General features: G+C 33.7%; 2 protein-coding genes across 4 annotated transcripts; both read left to right on the top strand.

Annotated features, from left to right (window-relative positions):
- Nucleotides 1-5,904: 5,904 nt before the first annotated feature.
- Nucleotides 5,905-7,611, top strand: LOC116193627 (far upstream element-binding protein 1-like). Its single transcript, XM_031522370.1, has 2 exons — nt 5,905-6,193; nt 7,382-7,611. Exons 1-2 carry the CDS (start codon nt 5,905-5,907, stop codon nt 7,609-7,611), a joined length of 519 nt encoding a protein of 172 aa, XP_031378230.1.
- Nucleotides 7,612-13,085: 5,474 nt separating this feature from the next.
- Nucleotides 13,086-17,505, top strand: LOC116196784 (pentatricopeptide repeat-containing protein At4g30825, chloroplastic). Of its 3 annotated transcripts, none has more exons than XM_031526682.1 (3): nt 13,086-13,216; nt 13,307-16,174; nt 16,623-17,034. In XM_031526682.1, exon 2 carries the CDS (start codon nt 13,347-13,349, stop codon nt 16,056-16,058), a length of 2,712 nt encoding a protein of 903 aa, XP_031382542.1. In that variant the 5' UTR covers nt 13,086-13,216; nt 13,307-13,346; the 3' UTR covers nt 16,059-16,174; nt 16,623-17,034. The 3 variants fall into 3 exon arrangements, with proteins under 3 accessions (XP_031382542.1, XP_031382543.1, XP_031382541.1); XM_031526683.1 differs by adding an exon at nt 17,167-17,505 and having other exon boundaries at nt 13,154-16,174; nt 16,623-16,833; XM_031526681.1 differs by having other exon boundaries at nt 13,154-16,174.
- Nucleotides 17,506-26,240: the final 8,735 nt, after the last annotated feature.

The following is a 26,240-nucleotide window of genomic DNA, read 5'->3' as shown; positions in this document are numbered from 1 at the left end:
ATTTTTTTAAAAAGATTTTATAACTTCTTATGAATAATATAATTTTCAATATATAATTTCAATTCTGTACAATAATTTCTAATACATTTAAGTACTTTAGACTAATATTGAATAGTTTAGTGATAGTTTTGCAACTAAATCTCATATATAATGTGCATTGCATATTTATTTAATTATTTTGTATATCATGCTAGATTGTTATATACATTAATTCAAATATACAACCTTAGTTTTGCAATTTTTTAATATAATAATTTCTAATATTTCTATTTTCATATATTAAATTTTTACTTTTTGTGTCACTTTAATTTTGTAGAATTAGTATTTGTTATATTATCTTTTAAAATCATATATTAATTATTTTTAATGAAAATTATGGTCGATAATTTTCAGATTGCTTATTTTATCTAATATGCATGGCTCCTTTGATGGGTGTTACAATGGCTCTATTTGCCTCGAATCGTTAGTCGGGAACATTACGAAACTGCATAAATATTAATTTTCAATATAATACATAGATAAATTATAAATATTCATTTCAGACGAATTTAGATCAAATGGTACTTTTCTCAATCTGATTTAGTAAATACAACATCAAATAACTTCAAATTTCAGCATTTACTCCACCAAATAATTTTTTTCATAACGAGGGTATTCATGTTTTGCCTGACAAATCATACAGTTCACGTGAACACCCTACAAGCCCACGGGATGGTTAAGTCTAGCAACAAAATATGTTGGTGGCCCAATAAAGAGTATTCTCTTGCATGACATCCAGAACTTGATTTAAACCTAAGATTTTGCCTTAGCCACACCAATTATCACCAGTTAAGTGATTAAAATTTAATCAACCAATTGACAAACAATTACTTTTTTGTTTCCTGTTTCAACTTGGTTACTTATGTTGGAACTCGAAGTATGAGACTAATGAATTTGTGATGACACTTGAACATGTACTTCTTCTGAGTGTCTATATATTTTCTACCAGTATCTATGGATTGACCACAAGCCGAAATATGGTTAGGAGTCTTAGGACCCTAATGTGACTTGAACTTATACTTAATGCAGTTCATATGAATTTCATAACATTTTCATATTTTTTGTAATGGAATTAAAAGGAGATATCATCTCAATTTTTGTTAGAGGTATTGCAGCGCCATAATAGCTATTGGGTTAGGATTTGCTTTTCAATTTATCGTAACAGAAAATCAACTTGTATTAATAAATGGAATTTATTGAATTAATAAAATGAATAAATTACATACTATCTTTTATAGAATCAATATATAGTAAAATAGAATTGGAGCATTAATGAAGTGCATTAATAAAAATCAAAATGTAAACTGATTTGGATAGATAGATAATAGATAAACATATATAAAAGTTTATAATTTATATGTGCAATAGTTTACCTATAAGTTATAATGATTATTATTAATGTTCAGTTTAGAAGAATATAGTATAAACTATAAAGTATTATAATTAATATTGGTGATTTAAAAAATAACTAAAAATCATTGAAGATTATTTAATAAATTATTAATATATATAGTAAAATAGAATTAGAGCATTTAATGAAGTGCATTAATAAAAATCAAAATGTAAACTAATTTGGATATATAGATAATAGATAAACATATATAAAACTTTATAATTTATATGTACAATATTTTATTACCTATAAGTTATAATGATTATTATTAATGTTCAGTTTAGAAGAATATAGTATAAAGTATTATAATTAATATTTGTGATTTAAAAAATAACTAAAAATCATTGAAGATTATTTTATAAATTATATGAAACTTTATTATTTACCAAGAATTAACAAGTTATTTAAGCTTTATTTGCTATATATAGTATTTTATTTAAAACTATAATTAAAAAGGAGATAATAATTATTGTCAAAAATTAGTAAATCGACATATTTAAAAAAAATTACTCCTATATAATAAAGTAAAAATTACGTGACTTGACTAATATTTTATTGAATTAAAGTACCGGGTATTCTTATAATTAATATTGTGTAGTTGTATTTTTATCTGTATAGTAGTTAATTGGATAATGAAAAATATATATATATATATATATATATATATATATATAACATCAAAGTCATGAAATTAAGATATTGTTGTATTTACCATTAAAACGTGAAATCAATGCATCGCACGGGCCATTAGATTAGTACATAAGTGAAGGAGAATAGATGCATTTAATGACGAGAACTAATAGAGACGATTAAATTATAAATTAATTTAAATATATGGATAAACATGTATAATGTATAGCTAATTATTCATTTCAAAAAATATATAATAAAGAATTATTATAATTAGAAGCTATATAGATATTATAATTAGAATAAAAATAGAATTATATTATAATTATTATTGTTAATTCAAAATGAAATAATTATTAAATTTCAAAGTTAATAACTTAAAAAAGTTATATTTTTATCCAAATACAACAATTTACTAAATGAAAATTCAAAAGTTTGTGAACCAACTTACTTAAAAAATTACTACTATATTATGAAATAGAAATTGCAAAAATAGAATAAAATTTCTATTGGGAACGAAGTATTAAATATTCTTGTAATTATTTTATAATATTTTTATGTTTTATACATACAAAAGTTAATAGGATAATGAAAAAAACCAAAAATATTTATGAAATATCAAAATGATTAAGTTAAGATATTATTTTAAAAATATTGTTAGATTTAGTCCTCAAAAATAAAACCCGTGCATTGCATGGGCCATTCAACTAGTTTAAAGTATACATCCATTTAAATTAGATCAACATTTATTAGTATGTATTAAATATCCAATGGCTAGCAAGGAATTGTGTCGTATGCACTCCATCCTCTTAAACTCATTGGTTTCTCTTTTATCATTTTGATGTAGGATTCAAGATCCTTCCTACTCGCCCTCCCGCGCAGCGTGGATAGAAACCTAGGACATTTTCTGTGATGTGTAAGTAGCACGCCGGGATGACCACTGTGTGGATGCGTAGTCAAGACACATAGGCAGCACGTTGGGCTGGACCTTGCATGGGCTCAAAGCAGGATTGGACACATAAGCACATGTCGGACTAGACCTGCCTGGATGCGTAGCACGCTGGCATGGGGCTTGAATCTAGCTCTAATACCATACTAAAATTCCATTAATCTTACAAACCATATTCAAATTCCATTAAGCTTACAAATGGTTAGGCCCATGTTCACCCCTCTTAAAAACTTAGTGATTTTTCTTTATTATTCCGATGTGGGACTCAGGATCTTTAACAATATGAATTGAAATCAGTATAGCATGTATAATACGTAAATTTGAGAAAGTACAAACTCAAAATATCTAGGCCTAATTTCACGAGAAGATCCAGAATTAGACTTATTGGAAAACTTTTGATAAATCATTGATTCATCTTGTATCTAAATTTGTCTCATCTGAGCTCAGATGTCGATTCTAATGGAGGCTTGTTGCAGACTACCAACTGGTAAGAGATTATACATTCTCTTCTTGTTGTTTTGGAACCCTGTAAACCCAGAGCGATTTTAATAGGTCTCCAATGATAGAAGAGCTCTTTCAGCTTTAGGCTGGGTTAGATTTACTAAATCAGAGCAAGTATAAGCAAATTATCAGATCCATATCTAATTGCTATTTGAATAACTATTACTGCATTCATCACTGCAGCTACCGAACGAATTTATGTATGTCCAATGTGCAAAATCTCCCCAAAATCCTAACCTCCGAGAGAGATTTGTCAGCAAGTTAGGTCACATACGATTCTTTCCAATATTTATGTGACATCTTGAAAGTCCTCGAGTATTTCCTGATCAGTACATGATCGAGGAGATGGAAACGAGATCCTTCTTGAGGGCGGAACCACTAGGGATCCTCTTTATGCAGTTCGAGAGTCTAGTGTAGTAGAGCAGCAGTCGAGTCATTGCAGCTCTCAGAATCTCCATACCACACAGGAAATTGTTGAAGGAAGTTATAACATCTTTGTGCATCAGCTCAATCGTTGCCTTCCATCTGTTGGCAAATTCCTCCACTATGGGCTCGACCTCTGCGATGGTCACGGCCCGATCGGAAGGTGAACTTGGGATAAGATACTCAGCTGACATAATGCAAGAAAAGCAAAACAGAAATTGCAGTTATGTTCTTCATTAAGTAATAGCTTGTCTGATTTTAGATAAGTTGGGCATTCTTCCCCTTCCCAGTTTGGTGTAGTTTCTGTAACACGGGTCAACAATCTAGTTTCTTAATCTTGTGCACAAAACGAGTCGTGTTTCTCATGCACGTATAGTCAATTTTATCTTCAAATAAAATATGAGTACGACCATACATATATATATATATATATATATATAGGATATAAGATATAAGAGCTGAAGTGATTGTCGGAAACCGCCACATAAATCTATATATACGTATATTGCAACTTAATTATTTCACACAAGAGTTCAAACTGAATTAATTAAAGTTAATTTTCTTAATATAATAATAATGAATAAATGGATGAAATTAAGGGTGTCATTGCTCTTTTCTCGCTGATTGTCTAAATTTAATGATGAATACAAAATTTTAAGATAATCTCTGAAAATAAAACAACGTAATAGTTTAATTGAGTTTTATTAATTTTGAGTTCAAATATATGAATCAATTCTACCATGAACTCCAAAAAAATTAAATTGTATTTTATCATTTCAATGTGAAAATTAATTAGTTTATTGACAAACTAAAATTATATAATTAGTTATGTTAATTTTGATGAAAATAATTATACTCATTCACAAATATATAAATTTGCTGTTGGTTTTATGTAGATAAAGTTTTTGTTTAAGGCTAACAAGCAATTCATTATATTCTACTAAAAAATAACTTAAAGATATCTAACATTCATCATCATTTTGTAATGAGTATAATTATTTTGATCAAAATTAACATAATTACTTATATAATAATTATAATTTTTTATTCGGTGTGCACCATGATATTCGGATGTCTAATGGGATCCGACTAATCCAGTCGAGCCGAGTGGACCCAATAAGGGCTAAAGCTCTCATAACGTGGATTTTCTCCATTTACAATACTCGAACTCGAGACCTTACTTACGGGAAATAAGCGCGCCAAATCACTTGAACCAATTCACGTACATTGGTATCATTAATAAATTTTTCCTGACATTAAATCATATAATATATACTTATTCCATAAATAACATTCCCTCTAAATGTGTAAGTGAAATGACTAGTCCTTTATAATATGTATAACCTTATGTTAAAAAAAGGTCGATGAACCTAGTAAGTTAGACGCATTTATTGAAAAGATGTACGCTAAATGAAATATCTCCCCACCGTATATTTCTTACTATATATAAGCCCGTTTGCCCACTCCTTGCCAAATCTCTCTCTCGTTTCTAGGGTTTTCTTTCTCCTCAGTCCACACACGCACCCTCTCAGAAATGGCGGAAGAAGCTCAGTACTCGTCTTTCACGGGAAGCAACGAGCGCAGCAACGAGGAGCCGATGGCTCCGCCTTCTACTCAGTTGGCGATCGGATTCCCTGCGCCAATCCCTTCCGCTTCGCCTTATTCTGGCCCAGCTCCCCCTCCCTCGTACAACAGCATTCCCCCGCCAGCGACTGACAATGTGCAGGCTCAGTTCCAGAAATTCAAGCAGCGCGCTCAGGAGATTGCGTCTCGGTTACAGTTCAAGTTTGGTCAGTTCAAGGCTGGTCCTGACGGCGGCGCTGTCCCTGGCAGCGGCACTGGCGTCCGAGGATTTGATGCCAAGCCCGATAAAGTTTCTTTCTCCACAGTCCACAAACGCACGGTCTGAGAAGTAGCTCAGTATTCGTCTGATAAGGAAAGCGACATTATTCACGAGTACGAGGAGCTGATGGCTCCGCCTTCTACTCGGCGGGCAACCGTGAACTCCACGCCAGTGCTTACCACTTCGCTTGATTGTGGTCCAGCAGCTCCAGCTTCCCCTCCTTCATACAACAGCGTTCCCCCACCAGCAGCAGATGATATGCAGGCTCAGATCCAAATCTTCAAGCAGAGTGCTCGGGAGATTGCCTCTCGGTTGCTGTTCCACGCTGAAGTCGGTGCTAGTGTTGGCGGCGGAGGATTTGATGCCAAGCAAGCCAGGGTCTACAGTGGTAGCGGATATGATCCATCCGGTGGAGGTATTTGTTCCTCACTGAGTTATATTTCCCACAAGTTAGTTTTGTTCAGGTCTGTGCATGTACATATATGCTTTTACGAGTACATATACCATAACACGTTCAGAAACACGGGAACTTGTGCTGCGGATGTGTGGGTCGGAGCAGGTAGAGATATAACAATCATTGGTAGAAGATAAGTTTAAGGAATAACGGAGAAGATTGCTTATATATTATGGTACCGTTACCGTATTAGGGATGTCGATATTAGGGAACCCTACGCTACAGACTACAAGACTACAAGACCTATGAGGCTTTAGAAACTGATTATTGAATGAGAGGGAGCGGTCTCGTAATTGCCTTCTATCGGTGGCACCGCAGCCATGGCACTGTAACTTAAAAGAATGTTGTGAGAAAGAGAGAAGAAAACAATTAGCTGGAATCTACGGTGTGATGATGCAGATCAGTCTCAAGAGAAGTTATTACTTTGGTGTCTATACGGAGCTCGTTGGCGCTCTTCTAGGACTAGGAGGATGTCAAATGTGTTCTATTGCTCTAAAGAAAAGACTGAATGTGGTTGAAACTCAAAAGCAACTTATGGTAGATTTTTCTAGTACATGAGAATGAAATGGTATGGAATGATGATTTTGTCATTTTCTTTTGGTATGAACCTTGGTATCCGGAAGCCCAATTGAGTCTCGAATAATCTAGTCAAGCATGATCGGTAAAGCTCTCCCAGCGTATATTTTTTCCAATCACAAGACTCAAACTCGAGATCTTGTTGTCCTTTGCAAGACATTTTCATGAGTTACAACAATCATTCCATTTGCAAGATATTTTCCCTACAACTTGATGGCATGAGAAAAAATCTTAAAGAATACACATTCTATCATTTCTTATAATTTTTATATGGATCATTATATATATTGTCTATTAATTTTGTATATCTAAAAATGTCATGTCTAGAATGATATGTTAAAAATAAGTTAGATCCAATTAGGTACACTCCTTCGTATTCTTCGGCTCAACCTAGAAACCACTATATTTTCTATTAATATAATCACATTTTTATATGAGAAATTCATTTCATTTATTTCCATTTCATTCTCGTGTACCAAACATGGTCTATTTAATCAATTTTTTTTGTTTATAGCGTTCTTAGAGATTACAGTATATACTAATCTTTTTTATTTTATGATTGAATTAATACAGATAGGATGCCTGCCTTAGATTCAGCACCATCGGCGATTCCTATTTCATATAATAATGACGGCCAGGGCAGTACCATGAAGATTGAGATCCCCGACGACCAAGCCGGTTTTATTATTGGGGAGGGTGGGGAGACTATCAAGTCCCTTCGGGACGAGTTTGCGGCTAAAGTGCAGATCACTCGTGATGTGGATGCAGATTCCCATGCTCCTGAGAAGAAAACAAAACAGTAGAAAGAACAGCAGCAGCAGCAGCATAACTCTCTGTTCATCCAAGACCCCAACGGAACTTGTTAAGGAGACAAATCACAAGAAGCAAGAACAACAAATGGATAATATAAATGAAAATTTTATAATAGTTGACTGAAAAAACGATTACAGTAATCGACTATATTTATGCCGTTTGAATTCAATTGAGAAATCCCATCCATATAAGTGGTGACATTTGTGTACAATGCTAATTCCATATTCATACTTCTGTTTTTATAATAGTTTTGTCTACGGAACTTTTTAATGACTCTAGGTTGTATCCGAGAATAAATCGATTCAGGTTTGCATGCTTGTAGTGGAGGGACCTCCTTGATAGGTTAATCCCGTTATTTCCCATGCCAAGGGCTCAAAAGTAAAGTATTAATATGCATTTTGAATGGTTGTTACTTATTCAAAGTGAATGATAAGCAACATATATTAAAAATATGTAGTCACTTTCATAGCGGTATGTCAGAGTAGAATCGGTTTGACTTTGACATCCTCTCAAGCTTCCTTCTGCACTAACAAGAGAGTGACATTTTAATATAAGGTAAAACGTAATTTGATCCTTGACTTTCACAAATTACGTTAATTAAATCCATGATTTATTTTTTACATCAATATGGTCTTTGATTTTGTCGATTTGCATCAATTGGATCCCCTACTTTTCCAATTTACATCAAATTGGTCCTTTTACATCAATTATATTCTCACTGAATGAAATTAAACCAATTACATCCTCAGCTGAAAGAAAATTACATCAATTATATCGTCCACTAACTAATTGATCTTTATGACGCAAAATACATCAAGTGGATCATTTGTGTTACATCAATTAGGTTCTTCCGTCAACATTAGTCTGACGTGTTAATTAGGGGTGATCGAGTTCGGATACTCCTTTTTTTCATGATATCCGGACTCTACCCTGTAAGGAACATGTTCCAAGATTTTGAAATCGAAACATATCCTGTTGAATCCTGAAACTGAAACACATTTGGAACCTAATATTATACCATAAGTTTCGGGTACTCTATTGAAATCTGTAAATTTTTTTGTCTTGCTAAATAAAATCGAAAATGTCTCATCCGATCGAAGAATGGCAATCATATCAGCTGATCAAAGAACCAGAAAGCCCAATACATCCTATCTCCACAAATAATACTTCACATACATCCTCTTTAAAGTAGCAGACCACCATCTCCCGATTTGCCGCCACCATTCTAGCAAGAGTTAAAGCTTAGCTGATGTTATCTTCCAATCCTATCAACTCGAGATGAGAGAATGGGAGGCGAAAACCCGCCCCGGAATTCAACACTCGATCGTCCAATTCAACAATGGCCGCCGCTCGCAAAGATGATCGAGACTATGATTGGCTGATTCTTCTAGGGATTCTTCTTTCTTCTGTCGTGTTTTCTTTTCTTTCCTTTCCTTCTTGTTTTTTTTCCCTCCCTTCTTTGTTCGATAGGATCAAAATAATTGAGACTGCTTTTTTGTTGCATTTATTAAGGAAGAGAGAGAAAGAGGGAACCTCCTTATGGAGACAAGAGAAATAAAGTAAAGCGTTTCTGCTATGGGCAATTTCTCCTATGGGCAATCAATAGGTTTTTTTTTTAATTAGTGAATATTATTTTGGTTCGAGTATCGGTTTCGGTTTCGATTCTGGGTACCCTATATGCAAAAACCGGAACCGTAATCGTTTTTCGCCGGTGCCTTATTTTAATATCCGGACCCTAACCCATTTTCAATACGAGTTACCTAGATCATACCCTAACGGGTAAGTTCCGACCGTTTCTGAGCATACTCGGTATCCGTGCACACCCCTAATGTTAACTAAGGTGCATGTTACATCATTTAGATCATTGCTTTTTTTAAAAAAAAATTTCATTATCTTTTTTTTTCCCTTTTTATATAGAAAATAAATTTTAAAAAATAAAAAAATAAATAGAGGGGAGTTCTTGTGGGGGTTCCATACCGACGACCTCGCCCTAAAGGGAGGTCACTGGAGGGTGCAATACCCTTCGACTACCTTGCCCGGGGAAGGGGGTAGGTGAGGTTGCTGGAGGGGTTTCCTCACAAATTCTAATTCTTTAAAAAAAAAGATGAAAAAACAACGTCATTTTGAGTGGTGGATTTAAAATGACGTCGATTCGTCATTTCAACCTTTTTTAAAATGACAAAATGATGTCATTTTGGATTCACCCATCAAAATGATGTCATTTTTCTTGTCTTTCTAAAAAAAAACAATAATTTTCTAGGGGAAGCTCTGGTAAGGGCTTCCCCGCCGGCGACCTCCTCCCTAGGCGAGATCATCGAAGGGGACCATGAAACGAGGGAGAGAGTCAATGGGGGCTCCCCACTGTTTTTCATTTTTTTTGTTAGAAAGAAATACAGGAAAATTAAAAAAAGAAAAACAAGGAAATGTTATAAACAATGTAACATACTCCTCAGTTAATGTTATAGTTAACACTGTGATGACGGAATATGTAGTCACTTTCATAGCAGTATGTCAGAGTAGAATCGATTTGACTTTGACATCCTTTCAAGCTTCCTTCTGTACTCACAAGAGAGCGGCATTTTAATTTAAGGTAAATACGTAATTTGATCCTTGACTTTCGCAAGTTACATTAATCAAATCCTTTATTTATTTTTTACATCAATATGGTCTTTGATTTTGTCGATTTTACATCAATTTGATCCCCTACTTTTCCAATTTACATCAAATTGATCCTTTTACATCAATTATATTCTCCACTGAATGAAATTAAACCAATTACATCCTCAGCTGAAAGAAAATTACATCAATTACATCATCCACTAAATAATTGGGTCCTTTGTGACGCAAAATACATTAAGTGGATTATTTGTGATACATCAATTAGGTCCTTCCGTCAACATTAGTCTAACGATGTTAATTAGGGGTGATCGGGTTCGGGTACTCCTTTTTTCATGATACCCGGACTTTGCCCTATAAGGGACATGTTTCAAGATTTTGAAACCGAACCCTACCTTGTTGAATCCTGAAACCGAAATCTATATTATATCACAATTTCCGAGTACCCTGTTGAAATCTGTAAATTTTTTTGTCTTGCTAAATAAAACCCAAAATATCTCATATGATCGAAGAATGGCAATCATATCAGCTGATCAAAGAACCAGAAAGCCCCATACATCCCATCTCCACAAATAATACTTCACATACATCCTCCTTGAAGCAGCAAACCACCATCTCCCGATTTGCTGCCACCATTCTGGGAAGAGTTAAAGCTCAGCTGATGTTATCTTCAAATCCTGTCAACTCGAGATGAGAGAATGGGAGGCGAAAGCCCGCCCCGGAATTCAACACTCGATCATCCAATTCAACAACGGTTGCCGTTGGCAAAGATGATCGAGACTATGATTGGCTGATTCTTCTAGGGATTCTTCTTCCTTCTGTCGTGTTTTCTTTTCTTTCCTTTCTTTCTTTTTTCTTTTCCTCCCTTCTTTGTTCGACATGACCAAAATAATTGAGACTGCTTTTTTGTTGCATTTATTAAGGGAGAGAGAAAGAGGGAACCTCCTTATGGAGACAAGAGAAATAGAGTAAAGCCTTTCTCCTATGGGCAATCAATAGGTTTTTTTAATTAGTGAATATTATTTGAGTTTGAGTATCGATTTCGATTCTAGGTACCTTATATGCAAGAATCAGATCTGGAATCGGTTTTCACTGGTTCCTTATTTTCCGGATCCTACCCCATTTTCAATATGAACTACTTGGACCATACCCTAACGGGTAGGTTCCGATCGTTCTGAGTATACCCGGTATCCGTACACATCCCTAGTGTTAACTAAGGAGCACGTTACATCATTTAGATCCTTGCCTTTTTTTCTAAAAAAAATTCATTTTTTTCCCTTTTTATATAGAAAATAAAAATAAAAATAAATAAATAGAGGGAAAATCTTGTGGGGGTTCCTTACCGACGACCTCGCCCTAAGGGGAGGTCACTAGAGGGTGCATTACCCTTCGACGACCTCGCCCGAGGAGGGGGAGGTGAGGTTGCTGACGGGGTTTCTTCACAAATTCTTATTCTTTTTAAAAAAAAGATGACGAAACAACATCGTTTTGAGTGGTGGACTTAAAATGATGTCGATTCGTCATTTCAACCTTTTTTAAAACGACAAAATGACGTTATTTTGGATTCATCCACCAAAATGATGCCATTTTTTTCGTCTTTCTATAAAAAACAAAAAAGAATTTTTAAGGGGGAGCTCTGGTAAGGGCTTCCTCGCTGGCGACCTCCTCCCTAAGCGAGGTCATCGAAGGGGACCATGAAACAGGGGAGAGATTCAGTAGGGGCTCCCCACTGTTTTTCTTTTTTTCTTTTTTGTTAGAAAGGAATAAAAGATTTTTTTTCTAAAAAAAAGGAAGGATCTAAACGATATAACATACTCCTCAGCTAATGTTGTAGTTAACATTGTGATGACGGAATGACCTAACTGATGTACTAAAAAAGCTTTTTATGTATTTTACATAAAAAAGCTTTCGATTGATGTAGTGATAATTTAATTGATGTAATTTCTTTTTGTGGATGATGTAACTGATGTAATTTCCTTTAATAGAAGATGTAATTGATGTACGAGAACCAAATTGACAAATTCAAGTTACAAATTGATGCAAAAAATAAGTTAGGGATCCAATCGACGTAACCTGCGAAAGTCAGGAACCAAATTGCCTATTTACTCTTTAATTTATGAACAAGCATTTATTCCTACAATCATATCTTCTGTAATTTATCAACTATACAGTACCTTATAAGAGTGACCTATGTCATCACATCCGACCCCGATTGAGGTGGTGGAGGCTGCCGATTCAGCTCCCACTGAGTGGAATTGAAAAATCCCAAATCGAGTTTTTTGCTTTCTAGAAGAGGATTTAATAACAAATTTTTTATGTGCCGCTACTTATATGTTTCTAAAAGTCACTTTTTAGTATGTTTAAGTGAAGATAGAGGGGGGAGAGAGAGAGATATTTCGCTGAGAAAAATACAGAAAAATACGAAGAAAAAGAAAAGAAAATGTTATGATTAATTATTAAAGAAAAAGTTAGGATGGATCGACTAGTATTAAATAAAGTTCAATGGAGCTGAGAGATTTGAAGCAAAGCCACGAAGATAAGTCAGGAGAGATCGAAGAGAAGGCAGCCGATTACTAATTAATCTAGAATATTCTTTTTTACTAAAGTAATTTTTTATTTTTTATTTCAAGGAAATTTAGTACTTTAATTGCTTATAATTGGTTGTTTATCCTTTCTTCTTCTTCTTTTTTTCCTTTTCAATTCAACTTTTTCATTTACATCGATAATAAACATTCCCCGTCAGTTAATTTCAAAAAATTAAAATTAATTCCGAAAATTATAGGAGAAAAAAAAAGCCTAAGAAACTTGAGGACTTAATTACAGACGTGAGAAGTTTTGAGGGGCAAGTTGGAATATTAAGTAAGAAGAGAAACGTATAAGAGAGAATCCAGCGGGACTTGTAAAATTGTTCTCATCCACAGCTTTCCATGTTCTTGTTATCTTCTTCTTCTTCCTTCCTTCTCTCATTTCAGTCTTCAGGTATGCATATGTTCTCTCCCTCTCCATTGCTATGGTCTCTCCTTGATCTATGTCAGAGCTGATTGTCTGTAACTGCGGCTGCTGTTGCAGTCCTCACACTGGTAAAAATTTGGGGCCATTTTGACCGGTCATGGCGTCTCTGAACCTGTCTGCTTGCTTCGACGTTTACGACCCGAAGAAACTCAATCTGCCCGCGGAGTCATTTCAATGGCACGAGCGTAGCTCGGTTTTCTCGATCACGAGTTCGATGCACAATGTGGGCTGTTGCAGGGCGTATGCATTCAGCAGCTCACATTCTTCCAGCAGGGCCAGCAAGCAGGTTAGGGTTTCTCCATTGGAGACTGGCGTGTCGACTGAGTGTGGTTCTAATCTGGGGCATGTTGAAAGTTCAGAGACGGTGGAAGTGGATAATTCGGCTAGCGAGAGGTCAAACCCTAGGGCGAGGGGTCCTGTAAAGGGAGAATCCGAGAGAGGAGTGAATTCGAATCGCAGTTGTTGGGTTCGTGATGAATTTGATGCCAATTTGAGCCTGGAGGAGTGTAATTCAATTTTAAAACGGCTCGAGAGAGGTTGCAACAAAGATAACGATGACAGGGCTATTAGGTTCTACGAGTGGATGAGGAGCAGTGGGAAACTGAGGGGAAATGCAACTGCTTATAGTCTGATTCTTCGTGTCCTGAGTAGGAGGGAAGAATGGGATATGGCGGAGGAGGCTGTGCATCAGATGAAAGAAGATTCTGGTTGTGAATTGGACTTCAGGGTTTTCAATACTTTGATTTACTCTTGCTATAAAAAGGGTCGGGTCAAGATAGCCGGGACGTGGTTTAGGTTGATGTTAGAGTACAGGGTCGAGCCTAATGTGGCAACCATTGGTATGATGATGAGTCTTTACCAGAAGAGTTGGAAAGTTGAAGATGCAGAGTTTACGTTTGCCCTTATGAGGGAACAGGGGATCCAATGCCAATCTGCCTACTCGGCATTGATCACGATTTACACTCGTTTGAGATTGTACGATAAGGCTGAAGATGTTATTGCACTAGCTAGAGAAGATGGGATAGTTCTGAATTCGGAGAATTGGCTAGTTATGCTTAATGTGTATAGTCAGCAGGGGAAGTTAGAGGAAGCTGAAAAGATCATGCTATCAATGCAAGAAGCTGGGTGTACTTTGAATATTGTTGCGTACAACATGTTAATTACTGGGTATGGCAAGGCATCCAAAATCGATGCTGCTGAACGATTATTTCAGCGGATCCGAGGGATTGGAATGGAGCCAGATGAAACTACTTACAGATCCATGATTGAAGGCTGGGGTCGGGCAGATAACTATGAAATGACCATTTGGTACTATAAGGAGCTCAAGTGGTTGGGCTGGAAGCCCAATGCGTCCAATATGTACACACTGATAAATCTTCAGGCAAAGTATGGGGATGAGGCAACCGCTGCTGCAATTCTTGATGATATGGTAAAAATGGGTTCGGGGTATTCCTCGATCCTAGGTACTCTGTTACAAGCTTATGAACGAGCTGGAAGAATTTCTCAAATACCTCTGCTTTTGAAAGGGTCTTTCTACCAGCATATCTTAGTTAACCAGAGCTCCTGCTCAACACTCGTCATGGCTTATGTAAAGAATTTCCTGTTAGATGATGCTATTGCCATTCTGTGGGACAAGCAGTGGAAAGATCCCACTTTCGAGGACAATCTGTATCATCTCTTAATCTGCTCATGCAAGGAGTCCGGTCGTCTTGAAGATGCAGTGAAGATATATACACAGATGCCCAAATTGGCGGATAAGCCGAACGTGCACATTGTTTCCACCATGATAGATGTGTACACTGTAATGGGCCTATTTACAGAAGCAGAGGAATTGTACATGAAGCTCAAGTGCTCAAATGTCACGCTAGATGTGGTTGCCTTTAGCATCGTTGTGAGGATGTACATTAAAGCTGGCTCCCTCAAGGACGCATGCTTGGTCCTAGAATTGATGGAGAAGCAGAAAGATATCGTTCCTGATGTGTTTCTGTTTCGAGACATGCTCCGAATTTACCAGAAACTTGATATGCGTGACAAACTACAGGATGTCTACTGTCAAATACTGAAGAGTGGTCTCACTTGGGACCAGGAAATGTATAATTGTGTCATAAACTGCTGTTCTCGTGCACTCCCTGTTAATGAGCTATCAAGGCTTTTCGATGAGATGCTTCTTCGTGGGTTCTCTCCGAACACTGTAACCTTTAATGTGATGCTGGATGTCTATGGGAAGGCAAAGCTGTTTAAGAAGTTGACGAAGGTCTTTTCATTGGGGAGGAAACAGGGCTTGCTTGATGTGGTCTCATATAACACCCTCATAGCTGCCTATGGACAGAATAAGGACTTTATGAGCATGTCATCTGCTGTTGAAGAGATGCAATTCGATGGGTTCTCAGTCTCGCTTGAAGCCTTCAATTGCATGCTTGATGCTTACGGGAAAGACGAGCAGATGGAAAGTTTTCGAAATGTCTTGCAGAGATTGAAGCAGTCAAGCTGCTCTTCCGATCACTACACGTATAACATTTTGATGAATGTATATGGAGAGCAAGGATGGATCGACGGAGTTGCCAAGGTGCTGAGAGAACTCAAGGAATGTGGGTTGGGTCCCGATTTATGTAGCTATAACACATTGATTAAGGCATATGGGATCGCTGGGATGGTTGAGGATGCTGTTTCTCTGGTTAAAGAAATGAGGGAGAAAGGAATAGGACCTGATAAGGTAACATATATAAATCTGATCGCTGCTCTGAAGAGGAATGATAAGTATTTGGAGGCTATAAGGTGGTCCTTGTGGATGAAACAGATGGGACTGTGAGATGTAAAGTCTGATCTGCATTACCTTTCCAGTGCTGTCATCCTCTACATCTTGGGAGGATGAGATTTGTTTTCGGCTATTCCGACGGATTGATCCTTCCAAATATTCTGCCAATGGTAAGCTGAATTCCTCCTCCTCTTTTTTTTCCCCCTTTTTTCCGAGATGAACAGTTGCAGCATTTTATTTGAGCATTTTGATAAGCTATTGTCTGGTATTCCTTGTGCTGTTTATACTGTTATCATTCACAAGCACGATTAAGGTTTATAAACAGATTCTTTTAGATCTTGGAAAATGGGAAATCGGAACTGTGAAAAAGAAGAAAGAAAGAAAGAGGAGTCATCAATTTCTTTTTTTTTTGACGTCAGATTTTTGCATACTCCCTCAACACAAAAAGAAAAAAAGTTGGTATTGTATGAGACGAGTAATTAACTGTGCTCTCTTCTAAGAATTGCTGGTTTTCTTTAGAATCAGATACTGATGTTGAGTGACATTAAGAATCCTGGTTTATTCCGGCTTTAGCCAAGTCAGAGGCATAATTTTGCTGACTAAATGGCTCTGTTTCAGGAACAGGGGATGCTATTGAAAGAGCTGCTCCGTGTTTTGCCATCATTTTATAGTGAATCCATTATACAATTTTTGGAAGGCTATTTCTGCTCTCTTTTCAGGATGCGATTATCAGGCAAAAGAGCTTGCCTTTTTCCTGATCGCTGAAGCAAGGAGGTAGCCTCTTTAGGTGCTCATGAAGCAAAGTAGTCATCAAGGTGCAGAAAGCAGGGTATGAATTCTTGTAGAACTCAACTCGGGATCTACTATCTTTGTACCCTTGTTTTCAAGTCAGTTGATGAATCAAATATACGTAGTCAAGTTGATTATATAGGCCCGTTTCAAGTCCTGCTGATGGTTCAAATGTAAGTAGTCAGGTTGATTGTAGTCGAGATACTCTGCAATATAATCAATTCAGTTTTCTTATTCTCTACATAGTTGCAGCAGCATGCATTTATATAAATAGCTATCTTGGTTTCTTTTTGCTATAACATATAGTGCACTCAGTGCTTTTCGCTAATCGTTTGTCTTGGAAACAAATTGAAACATGACTATATTCATGCAGATTGTTGGTTCTTTTCGCTTCTCGGGGTAAACTAGAAGAGCAGAAACTGTTTTCAAGTACTTGTTTAACTTCGGGAAATTACATTGCAACATCCATTGAAGTGTCAATTGCAAACAGTGTGTTTGTTATCGCAGAAATTGTTCGAGATGAGTCCTGTGAACAATTTCCTGAAGCCGGTTTCGGAAGAACGTCAATGCAATGCCTGAACAAGTTGTTACTTATTTTCAATATAGAAAAAGTCTAAACTGAACCATGCCTTTAAAGTGGTCCCAAGACCCGCATTATGTAGCAAGGATATATGTGGACTGAGTTTTTATTGGCCGAAGGTTTTCATTGATCGGTTTCCCTTCGCCGCACCAGTTTTAATAGATAATAACCAGTAAAAGCTAAAGTCCAGACACTAACATGGATTGGTTTAGATGATTCGGCATCTCTTCTCCTTAAGCGAGGTCTTGATAAGTCTCGTGAATGGAGAAAATCAACGATGAGGTTGTTTTATCCCTTAGTGGATCGATTTGATTTAAACCCGAAATAGTCAAGGTCACTTGGTAATCAGAATATCAGATGGTGCCCATAAAAAAAAGTGGGGTGTTAATTGACCAAAACGAGAAAAAGGCAATATATGAAGGGTTTGAAAAGAAGTGGCATGCCAGAACTCGACGGTGTTCTATGTGAAAGCAGAACGCTTGACAATCGTCATACGGCAGCAAACCTTTATTACAAATCCTGCTTTTGGTACATCACTATCAGGAAAGATATGAAATGAGCACCCTACGGATTTAAGTAGCCTTTTCGTGGATATTACGAAATTCGATATGGTAATACTTATTCTTGATCTAAAAATTAGAGCTTTTGAATTCAATTCTCATCCCGAAAATTTTATACTCGTTACATTCCATTCGGATATTTGAATCTCACATCTCCTATTTGCCTTGCTTCGCATCCATGCTTGATTCACTTCTAGTTTTGCATCCATTCTTCATCCAAGGGCAGTGATTAAACCGAATCAGATGTGCAGAAAATGGTAATAAGCTTTCTTAGGTTAGTTGACAACCTGCCTTTGGGGAGGGGAATAACAACTAGAAACGACCGTTAATACCAGGGATGGACCGAGGGGGACCCCCTGGGTTCCCCTTGACCAATATGTCTGTCCCCGGTTAATAAACGTACGGGTGAAGAGCTAAGGATGAAACCGCCTGAGGACGGGTTCGTGTTTGATTAGTTAGTCGGTAAGGCAATAACTTGCCAACGAGATGGTCGGTTTTTATGAAGATCCTCGTTGAATCATATAAGATGTCCTCCTTTTTTGCTTTATGATATTTTATATAAAACACCAACTCGATCAAAAGAAGATATTTGGGTTGACAATTTTATATGATTTTCGAGGGGAATGCTATGGATATGGTCAATGATCCTAGCTAGGCCATTAACCATTAACAATTTATTAATTGGCATATGTTTCTCTCACCAAGTTTCCTCACCCTCTTGTCTTTCTTCATACTTAAGCCCTGAAATATAAATGTATCCACCGTTATGTAATCCATTTTACCCTGCAGTTAATCTAACAGAGTATCTAAAACTTGCAAATCCAATCGGTTGGGGAAGTCAAAGCACAAAGAAAAGGCGACACTCGGGTGTGCATTTTCAGAGTAAAATTAATCGCGAACTGGTCAGTCAGATCTTTATCGAAACTCCGAACTGGGGCGGTGCTTAGACACGTTGAAAGTAAATGCGCCGTTGAACCTCTAATAAAATTAAACTCGGAAAATGTGGATGACTAGCTTCTTGTCAATGTAACCCACACTTATAATTCACATACACTTTTGCTGACTGATTAAGCGTGCCCGCTGGGCTAAAACGAGCAATTCTTCCGGGGCTTATTGGCCAAAAGTATAACACTTGAATGGGTAGATTAACTACTAATGACAAGTGCTTATTGACCAATTATTCCACAATTAAGATCGGCAATAAGGAGCAAGAGCAATAATTATCATTAAGAATCTATATTGATCCAATATGTCTCAAAAAGGCACTTTTGATAATTATTAGTTGAGTAGAGTGGCTAATGCTCCCCATCTTCCATCAATTTACTATTATAAATCGTGATTTGCAACATTTATTTTGCCGTTTTAAAATTACACCATCCTATTTATTATGATTCTAGCGACATCATAATGTCTGGAATAACAGATCTTGTGAGTAAATGTAAATGTGGATTGCCCATCCATAATAATAAAGATATTTAATCGAACCTAATAATACAATCTGATGTATATGGTAAAGGAGAATTATGTGTAAACTTTTTTGTATGAAAAATACTATAGTAATTATAGATGAGATTTGTATACATTTAAAATTCTTACTGTGTAAAAATTTAGATTGAATATAACAATAGGTCTTGAAAAATTATTTTTTAAAAAATCCCTAAGAATTGGTATTAGGAATTAAAGAGAAAATTGTCGCAATGTTATCTTTTTTTTTCCCGCTGGCTACGAACTGAGGCACATGGGATTAAAATTAAGCGGATAAATAGGAGAATGAAAATTAAGGATTTTAGATAATGCCACTTGATCACAAGTCGAAGGTAATGTTACTACACTAAATCCTCTTTTTGTACAACGTTGCTTTTTTATTATTAAATTAAGACATAGTTTTATATAGAAAATGTAACAGGGATATTTCTATGTCATAATAAATTTGATATTTCAATTTAAAAAGCTCAAAAAAAGTTAAGTTAATAATTATTTGGAGTCTAGATTTCTATCCTATGTGTTGCATGGCTTGTTTGAAATATTACTTAATAGCTTCAATGCCCACAATAATTAAGTTGAAATGTTTCCCTAATATAATCTTGTTAAATTGAATAAATATATATCACCAAATGAACTGATAATTATAAGATTCTCAAACTTTTACAATTTATATTGCCATATATTTTTATGAATCCTAATATTTTTTGAGAAATTAAAAGTACGCATACTATCAAAAAATTAAAAATTTTGCCAAACAAAAGTCCTTTGTTTAGTATATTGAAGTGTATTTTTTACGTTAAAAATTTTTAATTGTAAAGTAATTCATTGTAATTATATAATATCTTTAATGCCAATGAAAATAATTCTAAAAACCCGATTTTATTTATCATTTTTAACTACATCTTATCAACATTTTATGTAGTTAATTTTTTCTTTTATTTTTTCAATTCTTGTAATTCAGTGCCATCTTATAGCGTCTTGATTATGAATGCAATAATTTCTATGAACCGATTATTCCTTTTTTCTTTTTTTCTTTTTAAGTATTTTTATTATCTTTTCGGTCGATTTTCCTTACATATATTTTTGCTCCAATCTTAATTTAGTTGTTCTATTAAAAAATTCAATTACCACATTTCCTATTTTATCAATTGATTCTGATTTATTTTTTGGTTAAATATTTTTAATAATTGTTCTTTATTTTTTATTTTCTTTTAATTATTAAGGGAATTTAATACTTTTAATACTACATTTAACTGCATTAATTTGTTGGACTCAGATTGATTTTCATACATGCATATAAACCAATTTTTTAATTCCAAATATTAAAGTTAATTGCTTTTGATTTTTTCACGTGAGTTAATTTAAGCATAGTTAATACTATTCGAGTGAGTTTTACTTTATATATTGATTAGGCAAAAAAAAAAGGCATTTGAAAACTAATTTATAAAAAAATAGAAATATAATCCAAGGGTAATAATAATACTTTAAAATTTTTAAATATACTAATGTTGGTCTCTTAATAATACTTTAAAATAATGTAATTCTATATAATAAATTTAAATGTAACACTTTAGTTTGAGGAACTACGTGAAAAACTATGAATTTAGTCTCCAAAAAAGGCTAATATAGCACTTGTGCATTGAAAATCCTCTTTCCATATTGCAACATTACCAAATTACGATCTTCTCACGCAAATAGGCTATTTGCCAGGCCTAGCGTGGTTATTACTTTCTCCCGCGTCTCGGCCAAATTTGAACTTGAAACCTCATGAATGGAGTCAAATTAGAGCTCCCATACCATATTAGCCAACTTCTTATTGGTTAGGCGGTGTAAGTGAGTCGTATTATTTTGGTAGACAATAAGTCTTGTTCTTTTTCTCAGATCTGAAATTTAAATGCGCCGTAGAAACTCGAATAAATCTATTCCGAACAAAATTTGGCCTGACTTCTTGCTGCTTATTGGACAAGGGAATTAATATATCAATGACGGTGCTGCCATTGATTTCCATTTTCAAAAACTTCAATTGGTAGATTATCTACCGATGAGAAGTGCTTATTGACCAATTCCACAATTACAATCGGCAACAATGAGGAAGAGCCAAATAGTTATCATAAAAAATCTGTATCCTGAGTTATTGAAAGGTAGACATTTGGGATAGAGAGAGTATTGAATGTTGCTACAGTACTTTAAAGATGCTTTTGATAATTTTTAAGGGGAGAGTGGCTGGTGCCCCCTTTTCCATCAGTTCTTATAATAAATAAAAACTTACGAGCAACGTATATATTCCTTGACTTCTCATTCAAATGAATTTTCACTTCTAAATCACACCTTAATTTTCATTACGGGAATTTGCCTGAAAAATCAATCATTTTAATGAAATTCCTCGATCTACCAATTTTAAAAATTTTTGCCTAAAACATCATAACGTTTACCTCCGTTTCCCTTATATACCAATCCATTAATTGGGCCATCAAAATTGCTAACGTAGCCGTTAATGGTGGTGATGTGGCAGACTACATGGATGGCATGTCATAAACCTTTTTCCCTGAAAAATCACATAATTTGCCCTCATCTACCTAAATATCAATAAATTTTTCCTCATCTACTAAAATATCAATAACTCTAAAAAATCACATAGTCTGCTTAAGTTTCCTCATCTATCAAAATACGACTTCTTTCAAAAATCACATATACCAAAATATGACTTCTTTGGATGATTATAAGTTTGAATAAGGGACTTACATATACGTATGTTTATTTGAATGTTAAAAGAATTTTTAACAGAAAAGAAGTGTTAGAACAGTTACAAGTTTGTCATTTGCAAATTAAAAGAATATCTATATTTGTTATCACATTAAATAATAAATGAACTTAGACATATCATACTGCAAAGACCATAACCATGCCAAAATAACCATTCTAACAGAACCGCACCCCAGCATCTATAAAATTTTAGCATGGTTCAACTTGTTGGACACAAGTTCTGTTAAAAATGTTATTTTTTCATAGTTATTGTCTTTGCAGTATAATATTTCTAAGTTTCTATCTGTATATATATGAAAACAAGATAAAAGTGGGTCGTGCCAGATGGTCCCAGAACACTTCGTTTCTGAATGAAATTTTCTCGATCTTTTAAACTTTTTATAAATAATAAAATTTTTAATTTTAGCAATATATAGATATAGATTTGTGGAATTGTTCATTATTCTATCAATTTCTGAGTTTTCTTTATTTTTAAATTTTTTAATTTAAATTTTAAAAATAAACTTATGGATTTGTGAACCGGCTGTTATTTTCTCTGATTTTTTAAATTTTTTAGAAAAATGAATTTAGTTTTGTTTTTAAAGCATATAGATATAGATATATGGTGCGATTATTATTTTCTCACATGTATGTAGTTTAATTTTAGGTACATTCACAGTTAGATTTTTGGAGGTGAGTTCTTCAACTTTTTTTATGGCAAATAAAATTTTTTAGAATTTTAGAATTTTAGAATTTTATGTTTTTAGTTAGGTATTAAATTTTGATAATGCAGATATAATGAATTTCTAACTTCAGTATTTTCATCATATCTGCATTATTAAAATTTAATAATAATTGGTTTCATAAATTTATATCTACATGAACCATGCCAAGATAATCATGCCACAATAAGTTGAATTATGCTAAAGTAATCAGTCCCCGTGTCCAACAAGTTCAACCATGCTAAAATTTTATGGATGTTACTGTGCATAAGTTCTATTGAAATAGTTATTGTCTTTGTAGTATAATATATTTAAATTCCTATATTACTTAACATGACAATAGACATGGATATTCTTTTGATTTGCAAATGACAAACTCGTAACTATTCTAACACTTCTTTTCATTAAAAATTCTTTTAACATTCAAATCAACATATATATATATATATATATATATATAAAATATAGGTCCCTAATTCAAACTTGTAATCATTCAAAGAAGTCATACTTTGGTAGATGTGATTTTGAAAGAAGCCGTATTTTGGTAGATAAAGAAAAAAGAAGAAGCAAACTATGTGATTTTTTAGGTTAAAAAGTTTGTCGATACGATCCACGTAAGCAACCTTCATTTCCCCTTTTCATTATATTCGATTCAGTGTATATTCATTTATATATTACGCTTCTAGGGATATAATATATGTGTGAAATCACACACAAATATGGTGAGTATATGTAAAGGAGTATTCAATCTTATCCTAACATAATCTGATGCATATAGGAAAGGATTACTTGTAATGGTACAATAATAAGCCCAACTATATATTACGTGTAGACTTATTTATATGAAAAATTATAACAATTTAAAATTTTTATAGTACTTATAGAAAAAATTTGTATACATTTAAAATTCATAAAATATAAAACCTTAAGTTGAACATAGGAAAAAGTCTTGATAATTAAAAAAAAGATATAAAAAAACCCTAAGAATTGATATTAGGAATTAAAAGAAATTGTAATAATTTTGCTTTTTCTTTTTCCCTTGCTATCAAATGATGCCCTGGAGGATTAAATAAAGGGAATATATAGGGGAGAGAAAATAAAATAGCACTGGAGTTTCACTAATGAAAATTGAACATATGATATTTCTTCTCAAGTCAAAGATAACGACATTACACTAGATCCCTTTTCTCCATGATCTTGTTTTGTTTAATTGTTTAAATATATATATATATAGTTATATATAGAAAAGGTAAGCGGGATATCTGTATGTCTTAATAAATGTGAAATTTCAAGCTAAAAAGTATTGAAAAAATGGTTAAGTTAATAAAAATTTGGAAACTAGATTTCTATCCCATACCTTGCACGGGTTTGTTTGAAATATTACTTAAAGTTTCATCGCTTACAATAATTACATTGAAATGTTTCAATAAAATAATATCTCGAGATTACAGCCATTAGAGATGTCTCTCAATCTAAGCCCCCATTACAAACCCAATCTCGATAAGAGTCTAAACCCGATCTCTCAATTCTCTTCATCCTCTCACTCTAAACCGAGACTCCAAGAAGATAACTCAGAAAATTTCTCGAGAAGATCGCACCATCACCGATCCCGTGATTCTAGACTCTCTCTCACGGGCCCTTAAGGGCACGGGGTTTCGCGGCACTGAGACACCTTTTACAACTCGTAAAAGACCCTATATATAGATTTACAATAGAATATTTCCTAATATACCAAAAGATATCCTAATTAATATCCTCGCGTAGAATATAATCTTTTCATATGATCAATTTTCCATTTAAAGTTTTTTGTTGCAGTTATAATTTAGTTCATCTATTAAAAGATTTAACTACCACCTATCTTTATTTCATCAATTTATTTCTCATTTATTTTTCCGGGCAAATTACAAAAAAAACCCAAGTTTTGTAAAATATTTCAGTTTTGTCCTAAATTTTGTTTTGTAACAAAAAAAACCATAAGTTTTCTAAAATGTCTAAAAAATGACCTTCGTTATAACTTCCGTCAATTTTTGCCTACGTGTGACCTACGTGGACTGTTAAAGGGACCCACTAGCCTACGTGTGACCTACGTTGACTGTTAAAGGGACCCACCATCAGTAGCAAAAATTAACGGAAGTTATAACGGAGGTCATTTTTGAGACATTTTAGAAAACTTATGGTTTTTTTGTTACAAAACAAAATTTAGGACAAAATTAAGACATTTTACAAAACTTGGGTTTTTTTTGTAATTTACCCTATTTTTCCTATTAAATATATTTAATTATTCATTCATTAGTTTTTAAATTTTTTAATTATTGAGGGATTTGTTACATATAATGCTATATTTAATTGCATTTGGTACACTCAAATATTAAAATTAGTTTCTTTTAACTTTTTCAAGCCTACTATTTAAGCACATTTAATGCACTTGAGTGAGTTTTATATTATAGGTTAGTGTTCAACCTCGTGCGTTGCACGGATTTGTGTTTATATATTTATATTTTGTACAAATAATAATTATCACCGTTTTAGATATTAATTTTATTATTATTATTGAAAATAAAAGTTCTCAACACTATAAAAAAAAGTTCTCAACAATCAATTTGCAAAAATAATTTTCAACAGAGTTACATGAATGCTTTTAAATAGTTCAATTATAATTTTATAATCAACGTTCTTATTATGTCTTGTAAATTTATTTAATTTCTTTCACAATTTTAGTTTGTATTATATATATAATTATATTATTTTATATGTTTTTATTCTTTTATATTATCTTCAAATTCATGGAATCTTCCTTCTGGATAAAGATTATTATTATTCTATATAATATCATTTTTTAATTTTTATAATCTTGCTTCGTGGGTAAGGATTGTTATTGTTCTATATAATGAGGCATTATATATTTTTTATATATGTATATTAACTAGACTTTTATATATTCCTTTTATATATTTCTTATTGTTTTAGAATTTATTAAAAGATAATCATTTCTTTGATTCATGATTCTTGTTTATAACATGTTAAATATTATTTTTCAATATGCTCGTACATATATATATATATATGTTTAGTTTTTATGATAAATTATATATATGCTTAATTAATTTTCATAAGAATATCGAAATTCTTATATCAATTTCTATAAGCTAGACTGAATTTTTATAATGTCACGTTAAGTAATATATATATATATATTTATCATTTATATATAGTTAGGAAATTACAAAAAAAAATTCTCTTAATTGTATCTAGTGAGAGATTTAGCATTTATTAAATATTTTTAATTATTATTCTTTTTTATTTTTTCCATATTCATTTAATTTTCCTTTAATTACTACATATAGTGAGTAGGAGATTT

The sequence above is a fragment of the Punica granatum genome, chromosome 2, assembly GCF_007655135.1.
Source record: "Punica granatum isolate Tunisia-2019 chromosome 2, ASM765513v2, whole genome shotgun sequence".
Taxonomy (NCBI): domain Eukaryota; kingdom Viridiplantae; phylum Streptophyta; class Magnoliopsida; order Myrtales; family Lythraceae; genus Punica; species Punica granatum.
Note: the sequence above shows the minus strand (reverse complement) of the source record. Positions and strands in the feature narration are given on the sequence as shown.